General features: G+C 38.1%; 1 protein-coding gene across 3 annotated transcripts; it reads left to right on the forward strand.

The window, feature by feature from the left end:
* The first annotated feature begins 1,105 nt into the window (after positions 1-1,105).
* Positions 1,106-22,204, forward strand: YEATS4 (YEATS domain containing 4). 3 transcript variants are annotated; one of them, XM_036867316.1, is made up of 7 exons: positions 1,106-1,426; positions 4,628-4,747; positions 7,800-7,866; positions 7,973-8,067; positions 12,187-12,279; positions 12,368-12,455; positions 21,546-22,204. In XM_036867316.1, the coding sequence occupies exons 1-7, from the start codon at positions 1,376-1,378 to the stop codon at positions 21,713-21,715; spliced, it is 684 nt and encodes a 227-aa protein (XP_036723211.1). In that variant the 5' UTR covers positions 1,106-1,375; the 3' UTR covers positions 21,716-22,204. The 3 variants fall into 3 exon arrangements, with proteins under 3 accessions (XP_036723211.1, XP_036723212.1, XP_036723213.1); XM_036867317.1 differs by lacking the exon at positions 21,546-22,204 and adding an exon at positions 12,961-14,568 and having other exon boundaries at positions 1,118-1,426; XM_036867318.1 differs by lacking the exon at positions 21,546-22,204 and adding an exon at positions 13,611-13,621 and having other exon boundaries at positions 1,118-1,426; positions 12,368-12,507.
* The last annotated feature ends 5,209 nt before the right edge of the window (positions 22,205-27,413 follow it).

Here is a 27,413-nt window from a genome sequence, read left to right on the forward strand (position 1 = left end):
ATAGCAGTGTCAAATCCTGCCAAGAAGCTAAGGGAGTTAAAAGTGGATGTTGGATTTACTGATAAAGTCAGTAACTGGTCAGAGAGGTTTTTGTGAGGGTGAAATTCAGGTTCAAATTTGACTTTGAAAGATAATACAGAGATAGAGTTTTGCAGGATTAGAGATGTGTTTGGTCGGTTTCTAACAGGAAAGATTAAAGTTTGTTTAACTCTTCTTAAGGGAAAAGGCCTAAGAAGAAAAGTTGGAGGTACAGGGCAGAATGGAGACGGCTGATGGGGCAAAATCCTCAAGAAAGTGAAAAAGAATGAGATCAAGAACACTGAAGGATTGATTTTAAACTGGAAGACAGACACACAGTTTTGAGGGCACGAGCCCGCTGTGTCCCTTTGCCTAGCAAAGCAATAAAGCTATTCTTTTCTACTTCACCCAAATAAATAAATAAATAAACTGGGAGACGATTCTCTCTTGAACAGAAGAGAAGAAAGGAAGGGAAGGTGGATATCGGGCAAACCAAAGCTTGCGTTTAGGTCTGGTGGCATGGAGGTCCGTTATCTCTGTTGAAATAAGATGCAAAGTCACCTGATCAGAATGAGAGGGTTGGTGTCAAGGTTGGAGGTTTGAGGAGACTAGGGAAATAGAATAGCTTCCAGTTTAAAACAGAAGAAAAAGGAGAGCGAACCTCTGACTAGCACCTCAGATTTCAATTAAATTGGAGGTCATTCATTTAGCACTGCACTAACCTGCAAAGTAGTTAGTGCCACAGAAGGGCAAGGGAGGGGGGGTTTGCGTCACGTTATGGACCTGAGAATCCAAAATGAGTAGGAAGGAAGGAAGGAGAGGAAGAAGGGAGTAAATAAAAAAAAGAAATTAGCGGTTTAAGTCTGAGAACGTCTGGATGAACACAACGAAAAGCTGTCGGTGGGCGAGATTTCATGAACTTAATTTCAGAACTGTCATGCTTTGGCGATGGCAAGGTATTACCTCCAAAAGCCAGTTTCTCGGTCATTACGAAGCCAGGCGGTCTGGCCTGCCGACAGGCACTGGCAACCAAGACCGGGCTTCCGTTCGCCTAAAAGCAGCGGCTCGGCGCGTGCGCAGTGTGCGCGAGCTCGTCGCGCCTGCGCACAAAACGTCACCGGTGCCACCTTTCCCGTCCCGCTCTCCAACCGCGCGGGGCTGAGTGGGCTTCCGCGACGCCCTCCGCTGTGAGGCGTTGGCGATCCCTCAGCGCCTCGAGCTCAGCTGACTCGTCCTCCTTCGGCCAGAAACCCTCCTCCTGGGCCCGCGCGGGAGGAGCGGGGCCTCTGAGCGGAGCGGCGAGTCCGCCGGCCCCGGTCTCTTTCCCTGGCGGCGGCGGCTTCTTCCGTAGGACAATATGTTCAAGAGAATGGCCGAATTTGGGCCTGACTCCGGCGGGAGAGTGAAGGTCAGTGCCCGGCCCGCGCCTCCCCTCCGGGAGTGGCTCTCTCGCCCCGGCTCCTCCTGGCGCGGCCTGGGGAGGGCCTGCCTGTTTCCTCTCGCGCCTTCTCGCCTCGGGCTGGAGCCGCGGTTTCCAGGCGGACGGCGAGTCAAAGCCCCAGAGGGAAAAATCATGATTTCATTTGGCCCCAACTTCATGTGTCACCGCCTCCCTTCCATCCCAGACAAAAAACAAACATAATCGGTGGTGCCTGGGGCAGAGCTGGACGTTGTTGCCGAGGAAAAAGCCACTTGCGGGGCTGGGAGATCCTGGCTTGCTGCTCACCCTCTGCCAACCCAGGTCACCTGTAAAAAGGCGGTGGGGAGGGCAGTACCCATCTATTGTGAGGATAATAACAGTAGCAGATACCGTGCGAAGTAAGCACGGTGGGTGGACGCTTTACCCGATTCTCTGATTCAGTCCCTACAAAGGCAGTATCACCCCCAGTATTTACAACTAGGAAAGTTCAGAAGACTTCCCCAAGTTCATGGTGTTCCTAAAGTCCCAAGGCTACAGCCAAGATACCAATCAAGGCATGCAAAGAACATAACACTGCCTGGCACATAGGGAACATTCAGTACACGGTAGCTTCTTAGTTTTTAATTAAAGTGATCATAGAGCCTAACGTAATGTATGACACTGTGACACATTTCCCTCCCACTTTACTACATCCCCTGGCACATTTATTTTTTATGAGACGACCAACTGGTTCCTGATGTAACACCTATTTTTACCCCTTCTGATTTTTATTTACCGCAGAAAGGAAATTTTTTTTTTCATTAATTAATTAATTTATTTATTTGGCTGTGTTGGGTCTTCGTTTCTGTGTGAAGGCTTTCTCTGGTTGCGGCAAGTGGGGGCCACTGTTCATCGCGGTGCGCTGGCCTCTCACTATCGTGGCCTCTCTTGTTGCGGAGCACAGGCTCCAGACGTGCAGGCTCAGTAGTTGTGGCTTACGGGCCCAGTTGCTCCGCGGCATGTGGGATCTTCCCAGACCAGGGCTCGAACCCGTGTCCCCTGCATTGGCAGGCAGACTCTCAACCACCGCGCCACCAGGGAAGCCCAGGAAAATTTTTTTAAAAAAGAAATCACCCACTTTTGCACCAATCTAGTTGATCTAGGTTTTTTTTTTTTTTTGAGTCTTTCTCTGTGTCATATTGTTTTCACATAATTTTATACTGAATATACAATTGTCATACACAGTGCTTTGAAAGTTTCAAAAGCTACTGAAATTTAATGGAAGGGGAAACAGATGCCAGTTAAAATTCATAGTACCGTAAGGTTCATAAACATACGTTTTCCCCCACTTTTGGGCGAGGTTTTGGAATGATAAGAAAGTACTACTGAACAAAGGATTAGAACACTAGCGTTTGGAGAAGAACTTACAGAACTCTCTCTACTTGTAATCATGTTAGGTTCTAAAAGTCTTTTAAGTCCAAAATCACTTGAGGAGATTAGGCCTGTAGTCCTCAAATGCTTTTCCACCGAAAATGGGTCCGAGTTAGTCATGTAAAACTTTAAAATTAGGGACTTATTTCTTCTCCATGCTGATTATGTGGTCTTGTAAGCATCTTTTCCCAATTTAGATAAATTTGATCCAGGTAGAAAGTCTTTTGGCAGATGGGCCCGCTTTTCATCATTGAGGAACTCCGCAAGTTCCTAGCAACATTGTAGCAGTTCAGGATCTATTATCCCTCACCATGTCAGTGCTCCTTGTACTTATTCACTCGAGCCTTGAATGCGAGGCCCCATCTTTGGGTGCCACAAAAGGGCACTTGCTGTGATTTTTTTTTCTTTAAGTTTGTGTACAAACTGCTTGCCTTCTTCTGAACTAACTTCAGGCTAATAGGTATTGGTTTTATTTGTGAATTATCTAGTCACAATGAAAAGTTTTTCCATTTGTTCACTGCTTTTCCTCATTTCTTATTAATTGTTGATTACATTGGCACAGCACTTTTCACATGTGATATATCTTGCTCTTTGACCTTCAGATACAGTCTTACTATTGAACAATTGGTCTCAAATTCATGTGCAACATTCAGCAATTTTCTTCACTTGGAATTTTTTCTATCTCCTTTCCATCATAATCTGCCTTTACACTTAACCGGATGTGATGAGAAACATGTATGTACATCTCAGAACTGAACACAAATATAGCACACATGCCATCAGTCCAGGGTTTACCGAGCTTGAGTCATCCAAGTGCCTCTTTGCCATTATCTGAATCAAAATGTAGTGTTTAACACTTTTGTTTAAATCAATTTTTTAAAGTCCCTTCGTAAGCATTACTATGTTTGAAATTGTGGGTTTGAATTGCTAGTTATAGTTATGGTTTTTCTAATACAGATTAAACACAAGTAATAAAATGAAAATGTTTGCCCTTATTCTACCTAAAATCCCCTTCCAAACTGTCTTTAATTTTTGTACTGTGCTTTGGAGAACCCTGGTGTAAGCTGATAAATAAGGACATAACCATCAGGTGATGGTAAAGTTGGTGAGCGTTATTCCAGGCTGCTCTTTAAAGTTTGTAAATAGAGCTTTTTCTGTTTCTTTAAAAAAAAAAAAAAAAGAGAGAAAGAAAAAGGGAACTCTCAAAGTACCCCACATGATTTAAATACACGTTTTCAAAGTGGGAACATTGTAATTAATGTGGTGTTTAGTTATTTGTGGTATTATGAAATGAGGCTAATTGTCTGGAAATGATTTGTGGAGGGAAATCCATGTTATAAGCAAACTACCTTGTTAGACTGCCTGCCATTTCTTAAAACAAGCTTTCAGAGTTCGAATTCTGTTTATTTGGGTAATAATACAATGTGTTGGGGTTTTTTAAAATAAATTTATTTATTTATTTATTTATTTTCGGCTGCGTTGGGTCTTCGTTGCTGCACGCGGGCTTTCTCTAGTTGCGGCGAGCGGGGGCTACTCTTCGTTGTGGTGCGCGGGCTTCTCATTGCGGTGGCTTCTCTTGTTGCAGAGCACGGGCTCTAGATGCGCGGGCTTCAGTAGTTGTGGCTCGCGGGCTGTAGAGCGCAGGCTCAGTAGTTGTGGCGCACGGGCTTAGTTGCTCCACGGCCTGTGGGATCTTCCCGGACCAGGGCTCGAGCCCGTGTCCCCTGCATTGGCAGGCGGATTCTTAACCACTAACCCCCTAAAATTGTTTTCTTGCAGGGGATTACTATCGTTAAACCAATAGTTTATGGTAATGTTGCTCGATATTTTGGAAAGAAAAGAGAAGAGGATGGGCACACCCATCAGTGGACAGTATATGTAAAACCATATAGAAATGAGGTAGGTAATTGTTTTTCCTAAAACTTTTTTGAAGCTATAGTTTTTTTGCTCAGAGTTAAATTGTAATATTGTATAGTAACTGATAATAAAATTGGCCCATTGTAGAAATGTTACCAAAAATGTTGAAAGAATAAAGTAAGAGCTGTCATCTTTCTATAATTGTTAGTAGAATCAACTTTCCAAAAATGTTTTCTAATTAAAATTAAGTTATGGTAAAAAGAATTATGCTATATGCACAGTACGTCTTCCAATTACCACACCTTAAGGTAGCCTAGTATATAATCAGGTATTTCAGGAATAGTAAATTTAAGTGATAATTTGGTAATCAGACCATCAGAAAAGATGAAAGACAAACTGCTACATAATCTAGCTGCTGGTAATTTGGTTTTGCTACTGAATCTCTAATGCCTGGAATGCAGTAAGTACATAGTGGGTATTCAACAGATACTTACTGAATGAATAAACTATTCCTCTATTTAAAACCCTTCATTCTGTATTTCAAATATCATTGTTCCAATATAGTGGAAGCAAAAAGGCAGGTGAGAATTTATGTTATCATTGCAATCATTCGTCACCTTTTAGAAACATCTGAAATAGCATTTAGAGATGTCATGAAGAGTTGTTACTTCTGAAAAGATGAAAATGGTGCCAAATAGCCCAAGGGTAGATTCACAGCTTGATGATGGTAAAGGTAGTCTGCTTCAAACACTTTGAATTATATTTTGCCACATGTAAGAGACTAGAATTTTGGACATACATTTACTTTATCAAGGGGTCACATTTTTAAATTAAATTTAATAATTATTCAAAATAACTTTATAGTGTCAATTTTAAGGGTAGAAATGCTGACTTATCATTCAAAATTACTTCCAATGCTGAATACTCTTTCTTCCCATGTAACCCCACAGTATGTTCAGTCACATTTAATAAATTAAGAGATGATAAATTTAGAGGTAAATCAAAAGAAGGCCATGTAGGACAGTTTATGGTAACTGAACTCAGTGCAGCTGTAGCCACAATTTAAAGGTGACCACTTGAATGTAGAGCTCTTGAGCTGAAATCAAACATCTACAGGACATGCAACGCATGTGATGCAACGCAAAGTTATCTTAATTTCAAGGACAAAGAATAAGGCAGTTGACTTTTGAGTTCTATTTATCTTTTCTTCATATATTCCACCAAAAGACTGAGTTAATACATGTTGAAACCAATTAAGCTTGATAATGTTGTTTTTTCTTCAGCATTTATACTATTAAGTAAAGTTAAAAGACGAAGGAAAATAAAAAACCTTCAAAGTCCACACAAGAACTTGTATATGAATGTTTGTAGTGACATTATTCATAATAGCCCAAATGTCTCTAAACTGATGAATAGATAAATAAAATGTAGTGTATCCATATAGTGGAATGTTATTAAGGAATAAAATAGAGTATTGATACATGCTACTAACACATGGAAAAAATTAGGAAACATGGCAAGTGAAAGAAGCCAGACACAAAAGCCACATACTGTATAATTCCATTTTTATAAAATGTCCATAATAGGCAAATCCATAGACATAGAACCTAGATTAGTGGTTGACAGTGGGTGGGAGGAAGAATGGGTATGTTTCCTTTTGTGTGATAAAATGTTCTCAAATTGATTGTGGTGATAGTTGTACAACTCTGTGAATATATTAAAAACCATTGAATGGTGAACTTTAAATGGGTGATTTGTGTAGTATGTGAATATCTCAATAGAGCTGTTAAAAACAAACAAACAAACAAAAAAAACACCTTCAGTGACTACCTATTGCCCTCATCATAAAGCTATCATGTTTAGAAGACCTGCCATGACCTTTCCCTATCCTATCTCTGCAGCCTTATCCCTTGTCTGTGTTTGCCTCATTTCTTTATATCCTACATTTTACCAATACTAAATTACTCTCAGTTTCCCAAAGTAACACTCTTAAACCTCTTCCTGTCTTCCCACCCACTCCATTCTTATTGTTCCCTTAGGTCTTAGTTCAAGTGTATTTTCTTTAGATCTACTTTCTTGATCTCCAAAGACTAAAATAGCTGCCTTTCCTATGGATTTGTACCTAATGTCCTCATAACACATGACCTAATATGCACACAACAGATTACAGATTACAGCATTGAAATGCTGATTTTCTTGTCTGCCCCCCACTTTACAGTGAGACCCTGAGGACAAAATTCTGTTATTTATCATTATAGCATCTGCCTATATTGGTAGTCACTCATATTTGTAGAAAAAATGAATGAAAGTATTCCCAAAATAGTCTTCAAAGATGCTTATGAAAATCTGCCTCAGAAAAAATGTTCACAAAATAATGTTAAGTGATGAAGGCAGATAGTAATATATTATTACAGTAGGATCCCAGTTAAAAAAATATGTAGATAATAAGCACATAAAAATTCCTGAAAGCAAATAAAAAGATTAATGAACATTACTGTTGAGTGCGACTTACTCTGTTTTGCATTTTCCTGTTTTTCTATAATGAATTATTTTTGAAAAGGCCTCCTTCGCTAGCAGAATCCCTTTTGTGTGCCGGAACTAATGAATATGCTTTTGTGCTTCAAAATATAATTAAGGAAAGGAAGAGTTTTATATACAACAGTTTTAGGTTGCTTAGTTTAGTTGACCTTTGTATAATTTTGTTTTTTGAAGTTACTTAATTCTTAGATTTGCTTTGGTGTGTATGTTTATTTCTGTAGAAAATATTGGAAGTGTACTGCTGTTTTATGGAAAAATCAAAATTGATTTTGAGTATTGTCTACAGAGATATATAAAAATAGGAATGCAAAACAATGAATTAAGGACATATATAGTTCTATATATTATGAATTTTGAAAGAATTCTGCACAGACTTCCTTTGTTTAAGATAAAAAACAAACCTCCAGGGTATAATTCATGTTTCTTAGAAAATTGGTTTCCATAAAATTTAAGGAGAAGTGTATTTTATAAAATTGACACAGGTGCTCTGTGTATCTCCTTCCTAATTGTTATGTGTAGATGGCAGAACTAATTAATTAATTCCTCTGTATTTTAGGATATGTCAGCATATGTGAAGAAAATCCAATTTAAATTACATGAAAGCTATGGCAATCCTTTAAGAGGTACAATAGTTTTTTAAAATTCATAATATTATAAATTTTAAAAGAGCTAGGAAACTGTATCAGTAATTTACAATTAATAATTGTTTTATTTTTTTCTTTCTTTTAGTTGTTACTAAGCCTCCATATGAAATTACTGAAACAGGTTGGGGTGAATTCGAAATAATCATCAAAATATTTTTCATTGATCCTAATGAAAGACCTGTGAGTAATGTTAATCTCTGCAAATATAAAATGAATTTTTTAGTAATTGTGAAAATTTTACAATATTCAATAGCTTGTTATATGTTGACATTTTCATTCAGGTATACTTTATGTAAGCTTATGGCTTGGTTTATCTTGCTATGAGTTAAGGTTTTTCATTTTTAAGTGAAGTGCCTTTCAAAACTCTTTTGTTTTTCAAGTATAAAAAGAAGGGATAGAATGTGAACAGTTATTTGAAAAGAATCATGGAAATTACATGATTACTACAGCAAAAAAATTTAAAATTCATTAGTATTGTTTGGTTCTTAGTAACAAACAAGTGGAGTCCATATGCTCTCTGAAATGGGAGTGTCCGGTTTTTTACAGTTAAAAGCCCTAGAAAGTCTTTTTACATTTTCAAACTGTCATCAGTACTAGCAGCTTTATCTTATACCTGAATCTTTATTTATAACCACTGACTTTTTCATTATTTGATCTCTTCAGATTGTTGCTTGATAATGTAAAAAGTCTCTCAAATCTTTCACTTTGACCCCTCAGCAACTTTGTGAGGTTGGTGAGATCCTCATTTTAGAGATGAGCATATTAAGGCTCAGAGATGAAGTCATGTGCTCAAAAACACAGTTAATTGTGGTGGAGCTAGTTTTTGAATCCAGGTATTTGCATTCAGACCTCACACTCCTTCCTTTACTCTTGCTTTTGACTAAAACCACTAAGCCTGTTTTATTTTTAAACCTAAAGGGTCACAACTCAGGCTGTCTCATTGCACATTTGTGTGGCTGGTGTTTAACTCCAGTTTCAGGGCTTTAATGTTCATCACCATTAATTTTCATCTTGATAGATTCAGCTCACTCCTTTAGCACCAAACATTGACACTTTAATTATCAGATTACATTTGTAAAACTATGTGCTTTTAAAGGATTTGAATGTCACCTGGGCCAGTGATACAGAGAATTAGTTCCTAACTAGTTGCATCAGAAATGCCTGAGGTGTTTTTTAAAAGTTCAGACTTCTAGGCCCCATTCCATGGAGTGTGATTCACAGGTTTGGAGAGGGGTCAGCACCCCAGGTAATTTTGATGCGCAGTAATATTTAGGACCCATTGAGGTAGACCATACTCTTCCTACATAGAAGTTCCTTTAGGCAGTCCAGTATAGCAAGAAGAGAATATTGGCTTCCGTTATTAAGTGAAACATCCTATTCAGGTTTGGAGTAGTTCTAGTTTTAAGAAAGCTCTACTTTGTGTTAAGCTTCCTTGAACTTTTTACTGATAACTATTCATACTTTAGTTTTCTTTTCTCCTGAAGAACCATCTATAGCTCATTTAAATATCTTCCATGTGATAAGGTTTCCAGGTCTCCTACCATTCTTGTCCTTCTGGGATACTCTCACAGACATTATATTCTGTTTGACAAGAAATTATTAAATATCCATATTTGGAAGATATTGCCCAAGGGGTGGGATACAAAGATGAGACACTACACCTATCCTTAACCAAAGTAGTCTATTAGAATAGAGCACAGAATATGGCAGATGTTGAGAGAGAAGGAGAAGTTGGTCATGTTACTAGAGCAGAGGTTCTTGTTAACTTTGTAAGATTGCTTTGAATTCATTTTATTTTGAGAATGTGCTGCCTTACCTGTCTGCCTCCTCATCTGTCTCCCCCTTCTCTCCTCCCTACCCTGCCCTCAATTGGAAAATACATCTCTGAAAGAAATCATTATATAATGTAACCTCATTATGAGACAGCTCTCAAAGTCTACTCTTGGGAAAGTAGGGTAATATGATCTTTTGCCTTTCTGGAGTGATTCATTTATTGAATAGGTTTCCATATAGATCTACATAGGCCTGAGTTTTATCCCCTCCAAATTATTGTAGTGTTCTTTTAGTATAATGAAACCATTATAGTTTTTGAATAGTTGGCTCTTACAGAAAGTAAGTCATATGAGGTTTATTTAAAATATAAAAGAAAGATATGGGTAACTTGTGATTTACTTCTGTTATCCAGTAACCTATTATACATCAAACCACTGTAAAAGGAATGGTTGTTTCTAAAAGCAAAATGCTAATATTGGGTTTTTATTCCTAGAAATATCTCTGGCAAGTATAGGCATTTTCATTGCTCTAAGAATCTTTAAACACCACTGAAAATTAGGGACATCTGCCCTGAAATTATTCATTGCCTATTATTCATCTGCATGAATGTCTCTCCAGGTCTGAATAATAAATTTGGGAAAGGAAGACTTTATAATGTAGTTTTTAATACTTCTTAAATTATAAAAGACATGCATATAGTTTTGTAAAAAGATTTAAAAAATAAAAAGTACAAGTCTCCTGTATTAGTTTCCTAGGGCTGCCATAAGAAAGTATCTCAAACTGAGTGGCTAAAAACAACAGAAATTTATTCTCCCGGTTCTGGAGACTAGAAGTCCCAAATTAAGGTGTTGGCCATGCTCTCTCCAAAGCCTCTAGGCGAGAATCTTTTCTTGCCTCCTCTAGTTCCTGGTGGCCCCAGGCGTTCCTTGGCTTGTGGCAGCGTAACTCCAGTCTCTGCCTCCATTTTCACATGGCCTTCTCTCCCTCCCTGTCTCTGTGTCACTTCTCTTTTTATGAGGACACCAGTCATATTGGATTAGGGTCCCCGCCTAATGACTTGATCTTAACTTGATTACATCTGCAAAAGGCTCTTATTTCCAAATAAGGTTACATTTACATGTTCTGAGGTCTAGTACTTCAACATATCTTTTGGGGGATACAGTTCAACCCATAACATCTTCTTTCCCCCATCTCTGACCCCTTCCTCAGGAAAACCACAGTTACTGTTTTCAGTTCCTCTAGAAATTATTCCCACTCATCTCATGTATTTAAATCCCAAAGGTTGGATTTTTCAATTTTAGATAGTGCCTGTCAGCTCTTAGTGATGACAGATGATCCTTTTTCTTCATCTTTCTTGGTTTCTTTTTTCATTTTGCTGGAGGAATTTCTTCAGAAAGGATGCGTGAGAAGTAAAATTTCAGAGCCAGTACTCTCTGAAAATATCTTTATTTTTGTTTACCTCGTACTTGATTGGGTGAAGAATTCTAGGTTCCACAGGAGGATGTGCTTTCTCGTCGGTGAGTGAGGGGAGAAGAGGGAAGGTTGGCCAGCCTAGCCGCCCCACAGCATTCTTGATTTCTATACCTGCCAACTTAGCGCTCACAGTCTCTCTGGGGCTCCACTGGGGGCAGTGGCTCCCACCTCTGATGCAGTTTTCTCCTTTAAGATTTTAGGTTATGGATTTCCCTGTTATGGTTTATCTATCTGTGTAGTCTCATCTGCTTTCTGTCTGTTCCAGAAATTTGTCAAATTATCTGCTTTAAATATGGCATATGATCCATACTCCTTATGATGATTTTAGCTAACTTTTTGGAAAATTCTTTGAGGCCTCTGAATTGGTTTCTATACCTTCAACATGAACTCTGATGTTTTACCATCTAGGTTTTGTTTTGCTCAAATAATCACACATTGTGCTGCAAAGCTTTTCCTTTGATGTCTTACTGTATCTGTTTTTAAATATTTTGAAGACATATTGCTCTTGCCGAAGTGAATTATCACTGACTAACTTTGTGTTTGTTTATTATGCTACTTATGTATTAATTTTATTATTACACTAAAGAAATTAACTTGTCCTCACTGAGCATTTTAGTATTGATCATTCCTTTTGAAAGTATCAAATCTTTTTTCGCCATAGTAAATTTGTAAACTTTAACTGTCACAGTTAATCAAATTTCACCTGTGTAAGTAAAAGAATTCATCTTAGTGACTTACCAGTTTAATTTCCATAGCTGTATCTTGTGTTATTTTTATATATAGTCACTCTCTAGAGATGCTTTGTAACTAATGTTTGCTTACCCTCTTCAAAACATACATATTGAATAGATGTGGATAAATGGTAATACCTAATAGGAAAATAAAAGTACACGCAGAATGTGGGTGACCTGCCACAGTAAGTTGTAGTTGAAACAAGATCCTGAATTTGATATGTTTACTAATTCAGTCTCTAAATCAGTTACAGAAATGATGATGTCTCATGATGATGATAAAAACCATTGCACAGATGTCATGTCTGTTTTTATTTCACAGGTAACCCTGTATCACTTATTAAAGCTATTTCAATCAGACACCAATGCAATGCTGGGAAAAAAGACAGTGGTTTCAGAGTTCTATGATGAAATGGTAAGAAGATTTTATAATGAGAGTTTTTAAAGCATTTTAAATTGTAGATTTTGCAGTTATTGGGCTTTTGTTCATTCTCTTCCATTAGATATTTCAAGACCCAACAGCAATGATGCAACAATTATTAACAACATCTCGTCAGCTTACCTTAGGAGCCTATAAGCATGAAACAGAATGTAAGTGCCATGAGTTTATAATTAATCCTGAGAAATAATGTATTCTGTAATGGTGAAAGGATTGTGTGATTAGCGACTATTAAATATTTTTCCTTAGTAGATACAGGTAAAATTTTTAGGAGTTAAACAAAATATGTATTACTAAAGAACAGGTAAGAAGGATGTTGTAAATAGTTCTCAAAGTAGACCTACTTTCAGAAAGGTAAAAGACAGCCTCTGACACACTCTGAAATACTGTTTGTCTTTATTCACTAATTACATTTAAGCATAGCTTTTCATTAATCTTGCTTAACCTGTCACTCAATCATTTTCTGTTTACTAGTCTTTGCTAACAAAATCGGTGTGAAGAACCTTGCAGAACATAATTATACTTGAGTGTACTGTGAACTAGTTTCTCTTTCTCTCTCTTTTTAACCTGTCACCTGACATAGTTTTATATTAACGCTGGGGTGGTGAAGACCAGAATGCCTTATTGATAGTCAGTCATGCTATCTTTTCCCTTTAGCTTACAAGGCCTCAGAATCCCCTACACATCGTTTCATGCAGCTGTTGCCAACCATTTGCAGTTGTCATTCAAGATGAAATCTACTTACCAACCCTGTGTTGACATTTATGTCACCATTTATTCGGTTCTTCCTTTGATCTTTCATTTATTTGCTTACAGTATATATTGAGCAACAGTAAGACACCAGGCATTGTTCAGAGGATAGAGCAGACAAAAGCCCTGCCCTCATGGAGCTTACATACTAGTGGAAAGAAGACAAATATTAAATAAACAGAACAATGAAGTGTGAAGTAGTGATTGGATGGCATGAAGAAAACTAAAGCCGGGGAGAGAGTGCTTTTGGTGGGAGGAGATGGTTAAGAGTTTTAAATATCAGGTCAGAGAATGCTTCCTGAAATGGTGGCATTGGAGCAAATACCAAAAGGAGTGGGGAACTGAGCCGTGCAGCCACATGAGAGACGAATGTTACATGTAGAGCGGCCGCAAGGGCAGGAACCCTGAGGTAAGAGCCTGCCTGGCATATCCGAGGAACAGCAAGAAGGCCGGTGTGCCTGGAGCAGAGTGAACAAGGGGACAAGGAGTGGGACATGAGGCCAAAGAAGTTATTATGGGACCAGCTTATATAGGGACTTTAGGTTATTAAACTGAAGGAGATGGGAAGTCTTTTGTGGGTTTTGAGCAGAAGAGTGACAGTATAAGACTAATATTTTAAAAAGATCAATCACCCTGGTTGCTGTGTTGAGAATAGACTGTAAAGCAGAAAGGGTAGGAGCAGAATAGTTAGGAGGCTATTCCAGTAATCCAGATACAGAATTGTGTGTAGTACCAGAGTGATAGCAATGGAGGTGGTGAGAAGGGGTCAGGTTCTATTTTGAAGATAGGTACAGTAGGATTTGCTGATGGTTTGATAATAAGATGTGAAAGAAGGAGATGAACAAAGAATGACTGTTAAGGTTTGGGGCCTGAGGAAACAAACAAAAAAAAATTGTTGCTTTTCATAGAGATGGGAAGTCTGGGAGGGGCAGCTTTGAGGGGAAAGATTAGGAGTACACTTTTGGACATGATGGATGTGGGATGCCTGTAAGACATCTAAGTGGAGATGTTGAGAAGGGAATTGTACTCAAAGTCTGGTATTCAAGGAGAGGTCTAGGCTGAAGATATAAATGTGGAAGTTAATATACACATGGATTTATAAATTGTGAGGCCAAGTGGTATCATCACAAGAGTAAGTGAAGATAGAAAAGAGGTTCAAGGATTGAGCCCTGGGCACTCCAACATTTAGAGATTAAGGAGATGACCAGCAAAGGAATTAGGAAAGAACAGTGAGTGTGGAGGGAGAAAAACTAGGTGCACATAATATCCTAGAGCCAGGTGAAGAAAGTGTATCAGGAAATAGTCATTAGCTGCGTTCAGTACCTCTGATAGGTCAAGTAAGATCAGAGCCAAGAAATAGGCTATAGCAAGGTGGAGGTCCTTGGTGACCTTAACAGGAGCAGTTGAAGGAGAATAGTAAGGACAGAAGATCAGTTGAAGTGGATCAAGAGAGAATGAGATGAGGGAGTTCCCTGGCGGTCCAGTGGTTAGGACTTGGCACTTTCACTGCCGTGGTCTGGGTTCAATCCCTGGTCAGGGAACTAAGATCCTGCAAGCTGTGCAGTGCTGCCAAAAAAAAGAGAGAGCGAGTGAGATGAGAAATTGGAGACAGGTGCTGTGGACAACTCTGTCTTGGAGCTTGACTATAAAGGGAAAGTAGCCCTTGAAGCAGTAGCAGAAGCAGGATTTGGGGTCAAGAGAGCAGAGTTTTCGGGGGAAATAGACCAGTATCGTTATAGGCTGGAAGAAGCGATCCAGTAAAAGAAGTGGGGTGGGGGATGAGAAAGCAGGAGAGAAAGAGGTTGCTGTTTAACCATTGTTGGTTATAGTAGTGTTTTGTTTGTATTTTTGTGAAACCCTGACCAAGAGTTAAAAGATCTGAATACTGATTATAATTGCTACTTGGTAGTCATTTAAAATTGAAAATCACACTCATTAAAAAATTTTATGTTTCACTTTCTACATCTGAAAAAATACTTGGGCTACTTTGTTATGAACATAAAACAGATATGTATATTATCACTTTGAAAAGGTAAAAAACACTAGTCATATGCTATTTTAATTTGTTACTGGTCATATTCTCTCCATTATAGATCTTCTTTCTCTCATACTATGAAATGTGCCCAATTCATAGAGGAAACTTCTCTTTTTAAATTCAAGTACCCACATTTCTGTGTTTTCAACAAAAATAATATCATTAATTCATATATGTGTAATAGTAGAGACAAATGTGTTTCATGAAAAGACTTTTCTACAAATTAATTTTTAACGTGTTAAAGTTTATGTGTGGAGCTTTATAACCTTGGGAAGTTTTTATCAGTAAATTGCATGTTTTATATTATCTTCAGGTTACTTTCTCAACAGTATCAAATCCATAAGGAAGAAAAAGATAATTCTGTAAATGGTATTGACACAATTGATAACTTTTGAGAAGAAAACTTAATTTAGATCATTGCTTTATAGCACTTATCAAAACAAATTCCAGTTTAATTAATGATAGTTAACTGTTTTTTTAAAGTCGGTTAAGCTGTCTAAATAATTAGAGAAATGACTGTCTGTCCTGGCTAGTGAAGACTTTCTAAATTTGAGGTGTTAGAAGAAATCACATTGAAACAAAGGCAAACTTGATTTTGCAAAAAAATATTTAACTTCTGCATTTCAAAAGGGCAAAAAAGAAAGATAAATTTGTAGAAAATATGAGAAAGGGTTAATATGTTTAAAACCCTAAAATAAATAAAATAGAATAAAATTTTAAACTTCAGTTGACAAATGGACAAAAGACATGGACAGATGAAAGAGGAGATGACTAGTAAATAAAAAGGGAAAATATTTGACCCTGCTAGTAATTTTTAAAATGCAAACCAAATAATAATGGGTGGTTATATTTGTATCAAATAAGCAAAAGGAATTTATAATAGTTGTACCTATTAAGGATGTGGTGAACCCTGTGTTCTATGAATTGTTTGTGTGAGTAGGCCTTTTAGGAAAGCAACTTGGGAATATTAATCAAAGGTCTAAAAAAGATAGGTATACTTTTACCAGTTTGAGAGCATTATACTCAATATTTGGTAATAATATCAGTTAGCTTTACTGAGTGCTTACTGTTTGTACTCTTGTAAATCTGTACATGTATAAACTCATTTACATCTACAATAACTTTATTAGGTAATCCATTTAGAAAAGGAAACTGAGGCACAGGGAGAGTAAGAAACTTGCCCAAGTTAACATGAGTTAGTGGTAGAGCCAGGACTTTATCCTAAGCAGTCCTCAGAACTTAGGCTCTAAAAACATAGTAATATTTTTAGAAAGAGTAATAGCCAGGATAGAGGTTGCTCATTATAAAATTTAAAACACACTAAAAGTTTATAAAGATGTTTATACTGGTAAACCCATGGAAATTTACTTAAGTACTAATGATCTAGCTTTTAATAGAAATTGCTTCTACAAGGAATAATTAAAATGATAGTTAATGCTTAAAGAGAGTTTACATGTACTAGATAAGTGCTTTGCATTTCTTAATTTATTGAATACCCTTAACAACCCTAGGAGGAAGGTACTACTGTTAGCCCCATTTTCTAAGTAAGACCCTAGAGCATAGAGAGATTTGATATCTTGCCCCAAATCACTCAGCAAAGCCAGGATTTAAACCGAGACAGAGTGTGTGCTCTTAACCGATAAACTGTTCTACCTCTTTGTAAAAAAGCCTTACAGGGACTTCCCTGGTGGCACGGTGGTTAGGACTCTGCGCTCCCAATGCAGGGGGCCTGGGTTCGATCCCTGGTCAGGGAACTAGATCCCACATGCATGTCTCAACTAAGAGTTCGCATGCCACAGCAGAGGAGCCAGCCTGCCACAACTAAGACCCGGTGCAACCAAATAAATAAATAAATATTTAAAAAAAAAAAAAAAAGCCTTACAGACTATTTTTCTAACCAGTAAGTTACATTGGCTTTGCAAAAATATTAATTCTTCTTTGGATTGACTTACTCTAAATTGAGGCTTTATTTGGAAATTTAAAACAGAAATTTTATCTATATTTATATATACATATATATATACAAGCACTCACACTCACACACACACACACACACACACACACACACATATATATATCTTAAATGTATGTATAAGCATTTAATATATTGGAAGCAGAAAACCAGAACAGGCTAAAAGAAGTTTTTAAATGTTTTCCCCTATCATCTCATTGGTAATTAACCCAGTTCTTTCAATATATGGTACGCTTTGCAGTCTTATGATTTGTCAAAAATAAAGTATAGTGACTAAATCAGACCACAAAAATCTGTATCTACAGTGCATGCTGTCCTCTGACAAATGAGTTAAATCAGGTCTTCCTGACTAGATTTAAAACTACCTGTTACAGTCATATAGGACTCCTTGTTGTTTCCCAAATCTTTCTGTACTCTTTCCAAGGCCCACTATGTCCACTTCATCAACCTAATTCCTTTCTCATTCTTTAAAACTCAATTCAGATTTTACTACTGCCAAGAAGCCTTCTTTGATATACACACACACCCTTTCCCCTTGGTATGTCATAGCGCCCTATGATTACTTCATGACACTGTAATGCATTTTTCTTTCTTGTCTATCTCCTACTTCTGTATCCCACCATCTCACAATGTGCCTTTCACTCCATATATGTTTTTTAATTGATATGGAGAGAGAGGGGGAGAGCAAGGGGATAAAAACTTCTGCATAGTAAAAAAGCATTGTCAACAAAGTCTAAAGACAGACAAGCCATGAAAAAATATTGTACTCATATCACAAATGACTAGTTTCTTTAATGTATAAAGAGCTCCTGCACATCATTTAAAAAGGCTGATAACCAGTAACTAAACAGCTTCTGCAGAGCAAAGGAAACCATCAACAAAATGAAAAGGCAACCTACTGAATGGGAGAAAATATTTGCAAATCATGTATCTGATAAGGGGTTAATATCCAAAATATATAAAGAACTCATACAACTCAATGGCCAAAAAACGCATACAATTTAATTAAAATTGGGCAGAAGAACTGAGTAGATATTTTTCCAAAGAAAACATGCAGATGGCCAACAGGTATACGAAAAGATGTTCAGTATCACTAATCATCAGGGAAATGCAAATCAAAACCACAATGAGATATCACTTCATGTCTGTTAGAATGGCTACTATCAAAAAGACAAGAAATAACAAGTGTTGGCAAGGATGTGGAGAAAAGGAAGCCCTTGTGCAATGTTGATTGGTGCAGCCACTATGGAAAACAGTATGTAGGGTCCTCAGAAGAATAAAAGTAGAGCTACCATATGATCCAGCAATTCCACTTCTGGATACGTATCTGAACAAAACAAAAACACTAACTTGAAGAGATATATGCAACTCCATGTTCATTGCAGCATTATTTACAATAGCCAAGACAGGCAAATAACATAAGTGTCCATCAACAGGTGACTGGATAAAGAAGAGGTGTTTTATATATATATATATATATATATATATACACACACACACACACACACACACACAGAGATGCGTACACACGCACACATGCATATATACACAATGGAATATTACTTAGCCATAAAAAAAGAAGAAATCTTGCTGTTTGCAAGAACATGGATGGACCTTGAGGGCATTATGCTAAGTGAAATAAATCAGAGAAAGACAAATACAGTATGGTCTCACTTATATGTAGAATCTTAAAAAAAAAAAAGCTCACATACAGAGAATAGATTGGTGGTTGCCAGAGGCGGGAGGTGAGGGGTGGGCAAAAAGGTACAAACTTCTACTTATAAAGTAAGTCCTGGGGATGTAATTTATAGCATGGTGACTGTAGTTAATAATACTGTATTGCATATTTGAAAGTTACTAAGAGAGTAGATCTTAAAATTTCTCATCACAAGAAAAAAATCTGTAACTATATGTGGTGACAGATGTTAACTTCAGACTTACTGTGATGATCATTTTGCAATATATACAAGTATTGAATCATTATGTTGTACACCTGAAACTAGTATATGTCAATTATACCTCAATTTTTTAAAAGGGTGGTGGGGAGAGTCGATAACCTAAAAGAGAAATGAGCAAAGGAAAAGCAGACAATCCATAAAAAGAAAGGGAGGAATGTCCCCTAAACATATTAAAAGATTGTCTGCCTCAGAAGTAATAGAAATGTAAATTAAAACTATTCTGAAATACCATTTTTAATCTTTCAGATTAACTAAGACCAAAAAGTTGATGCAGTAGGGAAATAGACGTACAATGCTAGTAGATTATGAATTAAGAGGACCTCTAAGAGTCACTTGGCATTCTTCCAGATTTACAAGATCAAATGTCCTTCAATTACTGTTTACTGGAATTTAGCCCACAAGTATACTGAAATGATTATGCACAGCATACATGTTATAACATTGTTTGTAATAGAGAAAACTGGAAATACTCCAAATGTACATCAGAGGGGACAGATGAATGAATTATGTATGTCCATTCAGTGAGGTCCTCTGCAGCCTTTGAAAGAATGAGACAGCCCTGTGATATGGAATGAGCTTTCAGATGTAGTAATGTTAAGTGAAAGAGCAGGGTGCTGAGCAGTGTGGATAGTGTGACACCACTTGTGTTGGGGGTGAGGAGAAGTCACACTTAGGTGTATGCTCATCTCTGAACCAATTATTTCTGGAAAGATACCAAGGAAACCTAACAGTGATTATCTCTGGGAAGAGCGCTGGTTGGTGGGGGGCAGGGGTAAAAGGAGGCTTTTTTTGTTTTTGTTTTTATTGGAGTATAGTTGACTTACAATGTTGTGTTAGTTTCAGGTGTACAGCAAAGTAAATCAGTCATACACATATTAAAAGGAGACATTTTTTCCATTGTCTACACTTTTCAGCCTTTTAATTTTGTATTGTGTATGTACTACCTGTTTTCAAAAATAATTGAAAAAATAAAAGCAATGAAAAATTACAAAGAAAAATATGGATTGTTTTGGCAATATAAAAGTTTACCTGTGTTACAAAATATATCACAGAAAGCACCAGCAGTGAGGAAAATAAGGACACATTGCGTGTTTTGTTTTTGTTTTTTTATAAATTTATTTATTTTATTTATTTATCTTTGGCTGCATTGAGTCTTCGTTGCTACGCGCGGGCTTTCTCTAGTTGTGGCGAGCGGGGGCTACTCTTCGTTGCGGTGCTCGGGCTTCTCATTGCGGTGGCTTCTTTTGTTGAGGAGCATGGGCTGTAGGTGCGCGGGCTTCAGTAGTTGCGGCGCACGGGCTTAGTTGCTCCGCGGCATGTGGGATCTTCCTGGACCAGGGCTCAAACCCATGTTCCCTGCCTTGGCAGGCAGATTCTTAACCACTGCGCCACCAGGGAAGTCCCACATTGCGTGTTTTTAATGCGCTAGATACTTTAGGTATATTACTTAATCCTTATAAATCCTCTGAGAAATACGAAGTTTTAAGTGTATCATATAGAAAGAAGAGATGAAGGGAGACTTAGAGATATCAGCATTCAGCTATTAAGGGGCCAAGGGTGTATTTGAACTCAAGTCTTTCTGATTTCAATGGTTTTGGTTTTTTTTCTTCACCAAACCACACTGCTTCCAATTAGTGATCCTTTTACGTTAACAAAAGTACAACTGTGCCTCAACAGTCATCAGCAGCAATTACCTGAAATGTCCACAAGGTGGAAATGTTGGATGATCGTAGTCATTTTTCTCTGTAAAACTTGATGCTACACTATCCAAGTGGAATAGTTAAATCGATATAATCTATTTTGCAGTAATGATATTTTTCTTTTGTAATTTGTTATGTAGCCAGCTAGAATGTTTTAAATATTCAGTAATAATAATAATAGTAGTTAATATGGCTTTTTATGTGCCAGACAGTATTCTTTTTAAATCTTTTAAACAAATAATATTATGAGGTGTTTGCTATTATAATCTTCATTTTAGCAATGAGGAATAGAGCATAGAGATAATAAGTAGCTTATTCAGAGTGACACATCTAGTAAATGATAGAGCTGGAATTCAAACCTAGACACTTATTGATATCTTTTTGAAAAAAGATACAGGTTTGTTTTACCAGTGTGATTATGTAAGTTTTACTTGTACATAAATTTAAGAGTACTGTTTTTAGTAGACTCTTATTGGCTGGATGTCTCTTGGACTGTATACTCCCTCATTTCCAAATCACATTAGGAAATTAGACATAATTAGGAAATTAGACATAATTTAAGACATTATGTCTTAAAATGTTAACTGTGAATTAAAATATTAGTGGTCAGAATTTCATTCTTAGTGGTAGAAAACATCTTAGAGCCTCTCTGGAGAGTTCAGACTTTCTTACCCACCCCCCTGTGTCTAAAGTTACATATCTTAAGTTGTCCGCATTTCATCATGAAAACATTGACCTAAGGAAATGCCACATTTATTGCTCTATGACATATCTTGTACATGTGAGAAAAAATGAAATGAATCAGTAAAAGTGTATGTTTTCTTTAGTTGCAGAACTTGAAGTGAAAACCAGAGAAAAATTAGAAGCTGCAAAAAAAAAAACAAGCTTTGAAATTGCAGAGCTTAAAGAGAGATTAAAAGCAAGTCGTGAAACTATAAATTGTTTAAAAAATGAAATCAGGAAACTCGAAGAAGATGACCAGACAAAAGAAATATAAACAGTTCTGAAGAGAACTCGATAGTAAGTGAAACTAAAAATAAGGTGGAGTTTAAAGGAGAGATGGACTACAAATGCTGCGATGTTTCTTAGAGGAACTGCACATATAGTTGTCAGCCATAGATTTCTCAGCAATGGGGGCAAAGTATTTGTACTTTACAAGCAATCTTTAACGTAAAATATATGTGTGTAATGCTGTATAGGCATTTTATCAACCCATTTCGGGGTAGTTCTGTGATATTAAGCACAATTTTAAAACATTTTTATTGCATTGTATGTATAGCTTATCCTTTTGACAGACATCAAATTTCATTATAAAGTATAACTTGTACGAATTTTGTACTTCCCTAGTAGTTAGAATTCGTGGTAAAATTAACGTGTGTATTTAATTTCTTAAGTTCTTACCTGCCCCCATCCCAACTCTTTTGTATCTGATGTGCCCAGTGCCCAATAAGCACTCAATAAATGCAGTTTACAGATGCTGTTTCTACCTCTTGATGTGTTTCTTCGCCTTGAAGCAATTTGATCTCTTTCATTACAATTAATGTATCTCCATAGTATTGTGACCATGCATCTCTTTTTTTTTTTTTTTTTTTTAATAATGGGAAGAGGCTTCCCCCCCCCCCCTTTGGGTTTATTTATTTATTTATTTATTTATTTATTTATTTATTTATGGCTGTATTGGGTCTTCGTTTCTGTGTGAGGGCTTTCTCTAGTTGCGGCAAGTGGGGGCCACTCTTCATCGCTGTGCGCGGGCCTCTCATTATCGCGGCCTCTCTTGTTGCGGAGCACAGGCTCCAGATGCGCAGGCTCAGTAATTGTGGCTCACGGGCCTAGTTGCTCCGCAGCATGTGGGATCTTCCCAGACCAGGGCTCGAACCCGTGTCCCCTGCATTGGCAGGCGGATTCTCAACCACTGCGCCACCAGGGAAGCCCCCCATGCATCTCTTATTTGCAGTCAGTGTAGCATACAGAATCTCTCTGACAACCAAGATCATATCTTAAGTATTGTTCTGCCTAACTCCCACAGTATCATTAGTTTTCACATAGAACAATATTTCAGTCCTTCATGCATGTTCCAAAGACATATAGTAGGGGACCCCAACCCCCCGGGGCCACAGACCGGTATCGGTTTGTGGCTGTTAAGAACAGGGCCACACAGCAGGAGGTGAGTGGCAGGCTGGCAAGCGAGCAAAGCTTCATCTGTATTTACAGCCGCTCCCCATCACTCACATTACCACTGAGCTCCACCTCCTGTCAGATCAGAGGTGGCATTAGATTCTCATAGGAGTGGGGACCCTACTGTGAACTGCGCATGCGAGGGAGCTAGGTTGTGTGCTCCTTACGAGAATCTAATGCCTGATGATCTGAGGTGGAGCTGAGGCAGCCCCATCACCCCCAGATGGGACCACCTAGTTGCAGGAAAACAAGCTCAGGGCTCCCACTGATTCTGCATAATGGTGAGTTGTATAATTATTTCATTATATGTTACAATGTAATAATAATAAAAATAAAGTGCACAATAAATGTAATGTGCTTGAATCATCCCCAAACCATCCCCACCCGATCCCCAGTCCATGGAAAAACTGTCTTCCGTGAAACCGGTCCCTGGTGCCAAAAATGTTGGGGACTGCTGACATACAGGATGCAGCTGTGCATCAATTTCACATACTACCCCTAATTTCTCTACCTTCTCCTCAGGCTGTCCTGTTCAGATCCACATGGTGTGTCCTCTATTTTTGACTCATCTAATTTGAACATTAGTGGTACTTAATTTTTAAGGCCATGTTGGCTGACTCATCTTGGCAACCTAGGAGCAACAATAAGTAGGAAAGTATTTTGGAAAACATGTAATATTAACATGTTACAAAGCTCCTAAAAATGGAAACCACGCATATGCCTAATGCAGATTCTATACCTTCTACAGAGTGATAACTAGCCACTCTAGTACTTTAAGATACTTTTAATCTATCTGCCCTGGTGGATTGGTTAATTTTTACTTTGTTGCTTTACTTTCTAGGTTGTGACATTTATAAGCATTATGGAGGTTGGACAAAGCTGTGGTCTGAGATTTCTGCCAGGGGTTCTCTGGGGGGTTGGAGATGGCACTTCTAATTGTGCTAGGCATCATTCAGCTCTCCCCTACCTCTTACCCCAATGCCCACAGTATAGGGTAGGGCTATAGGGATAGATCAGAAAAAAGAATGGGGGAAAAGTCCCATTCTATTGGGTTCGCCAAAAGGTTCATTTGTTTTTTTCCATAAGATGGCTCTAGTATCACTTACTTGTCTTTAACTTCATTTGAAACAATTTTGTTAGATTGTATGTGACAGCTGTCATATCAGCATGCATTTAAAAGACATCAAATTTGGTGAATTTTTGTGTAGCCATTTTAATGTTGAAGATGGAAGAAAAAAAGCAACATTTTCAGCATATTATGCTTTATTATTTCAAGAAAGGTAGAAATGCGGGGACTTCGCTGGGGGTGCAGTGGTTAAGAATCCGCCTGGGGCTTCCCTGGTGGTGCAGTGGTTGAGAGTCTGCCTGCCAGTGCAGGGGACACGGGTTCGAGCCCTGGTCTGGGAAGATCCCACATGCCACGGAGCAACTGGGCCCGTGAGCCATAATTACTGAGCCTGCGCGTCTGGAGCCTGTGCTCCGCAACAGGAGAGGCCGCGACAGTGAGAGGCCCGCGCACCGCGATGAAGAGTGGCCCCCGCTTGCCGCAACTAGAGAAAGCCCTCGCACGGAAACGAAGACCCAACACAGCCATAAATAAATAAAAATTTAAAAAAAAAAAAAAAAAAAAAAGAATCCGCCTGGCAATGCAGGAGACACGGGTTCGAGCCCTGGTCCAGGAAGATCCCACATGCTGCGGAGCAACTAAGCCTGTGTGCCACAACTACTGAGCCTGCGCTCCAGAGCCCACGAGCCACAACTACTGAGCCCGCGTGCCACAACTACTGAAGCCCGCGCACCTAGAGCCCGTGCTCCGCAACAAGAGAAGCCACCGCAATGAGAAGCCCGCGCACTGCAACGAAGACCCAATGCAGCCATAAATAAATAAATTTATTTTTAAAAAAACCCCAAATATGCAAGATATATACAAGGATGTTCACTGCACATTGTTTACATATCAAAAAATTGGAAACAAGGTAAATGCCCATCAATAGGAGCTGCATAAATTATGCTATGATATAGTGATATGATGGACTCCTCTGTAGTTGTCAAAGTGGATAAAGCACATCTGTATGCTCTGACATTTAAAAATACCTGGATTATACTGGTTGGTGAGCAAGAAAAAGGCACTTTGCAAAATAGTGTTCATGATTCCGTTTTTTTTTAAATAATATTACATTAGTGTATAGAGAGAAAGCATGACTTGGAGGAATTTTCACCCATCTTAACAATAGGAAAAGGAATTATAGGGACTGTCAGTATCTACATAATGTGTGTGAATGTTAGAATTTTTTACAGTAATAATGCATTTCATTTGCATTAAAGAGAATTTTTAAATAGTTTAAAACTTAAAAGGAAAAACTGATGTCTTTTGATTATCAGAACATTGCCTCCGATGAACCAGATCATTATGAAGTGTCATGTGACAGTTCAGAGAAATGAAATGTGACCTGTGAATGATGTGAGAAGCTGATGGGCCAGGACTTCTTCTGGAATTGTACTGGAGGGACTTACGGGTAAGATCCTTGCTCTTCAGTGCATCATCCAGTGAACTGGGATCATAATCGTCATGTAAAAATAGGTGGTGAAAGGTGTGGGGTTTATCTGACTTCTGTCCCAGTCTGGTCTCTCTGATCTGGATTTTTAATTACTTTTAGTTATTTTTAATTAAAACAATGTGTAATTAGTTAACCAACTAGATTACAGTAGCCTGTGTAATATGCCCCATGACATCCCCAACTCTGGGTAGCCGCCCCCACCCCAATCTGCCTACTTTCTCACTTTCACTGGCTACCCACCCTAGCTTACCTGCTCTCTGTCCCCTACCAGGCTTCATTGCTCTTCAGTAATTCCTTATCTACCCTTAGTGAATTCCCCATCAATGCTGTTTGAAAATTCCCAGTCCACTGAATCACCACTCCCCTTATTCACTAAATTAATAGAGTTGTAAAACTGAAAGGCAGCTTAGAGAACATCTAATTCAATTCCCTCATTTGATGAGGGAGTAAAGTCTTGCAGATATTCAATGACTTGCAAAGTCACACAGTCCTTTGGGGCCAGGGTAGAATTTGAACTCAGCTTTCTCTGACCGAGCAGTCATGGTATATCACTGTACGGCTCCACCAAGGCTTAGAGAAGAGTGTGTGAATTGGCAGGTTACTTGGGGAAAAGCTTTCCAAGGAAAAAGGAATCTGTAAGTTGCAGTGTGCTGTTATTGATACGGTCAAATCTCTATCATCAAAATTTTGGTTTATTCTCCTTCCAGTTTATCTGGTCAAATCATGATCTCAAAATTAATGAGAATTGTCACCACCTACTTGGTTTCATTACATGCATGAATTGAAACCACAAGTCTATTTACTCTTATTATGCACATCAGCAGATGACCTCAGTTCTCATGTCATTGAGATCACAGATGCCTTTCAAATTGACCCTGTAAACTTCTAGCTGTACAAAGTTTCTCTTTGTTCTCACCAAATCCTGCTTTCTTTCATCTCCCTAATGTTCTTCTCATCTGTGGTTTTGGTTTCAATTTATATGATGTATTACTGCAAATTTATAATTAGGGTAAAATCACATTACTTTCCTGAGCCTCAGTTTGCTTCAGTGAACATGAGTATACTACCCACCTCATGCAATTCTGTTTAAGGTAAGTGAAATAGTACATGTAAAAGCACTTTGAATGGTGGGAATAAAGAAGATAATAATGCTAGTACCTGCTCATAAAAATCCTCCACAAAATACTAACAAACTGAATCCAGCCACATATAGAAAGGATTAAGTCATCTCATCACCAAGTGGGATTTATTCCAAAAATACAAGGTAAGCTCAACATATAAAAATCTGTGTAATACAGTTATGGGCTGAATGGTGTTCACTCAAAGTTCATATGTTGAAGTCCTAACTAACCCCCAGTACTTCAGAATGTGACTGTATTTGGAGATAAGGCCTTTGAAGGGGGTAATTAAATTAAAATGAGGTCATTAGGACGGGTCCTAATCCAATATGACTGGGTTCTTGTAAAAGAGATTAGGAAGACCATGTGAAGACCCAGGGAAAAGATGGCCATCTGCAAACCAAGGAGAGAGGCCTCAGAAGAAACCAATCCTGCCAACACCTTGATCTCAGACTTCTAGCCTCCAGAATTATGAGAAAAATTTCTGTTGTTTAAGCCACACAGTCCATGGTAGCCCTAGCAGACTGTTATGGTAGCCCTAGCAGACTGATATGTATACCATATTAATAGAATAAAAGACAAAAGCCACATGTGATCATCTCAATAGATGCAGAAAAAACATTTGACAAAATACAATACCTTCTTAGGATAAAAACTTTCAACAAACTAGGGATATAAGGAAACTTCCTCAACCTGATAAAGGGCATTTATGAAAAACCCACAGTTAACATCATACATGATTGTGAAAGACCGGATGCTTTCCCCCTAAGATCAGAAACAAAACAAGTATGTTTGCTTTCACCACATCTGTTCATTGAGTTACTAGAGATTCTAGCCAAGGCAA

This window comes from Balaenoptera musculus, chromosome 10 (genome assembly GCF_009873245.2).
Source record: "Balaenoptera musculus isolate JJ_BM4_2016_0621 chromosome 10, mBalMus1.pri.v3, whole genome shotgun sequence".
NCBI classification, from domain to species: domain Eukaryota; kingdom Metazoa; phylum Chordata; class Mammalia; order Artiodactyla; family Balaenopteridae; genus Balaenoptera; species Balaenoptera musculus.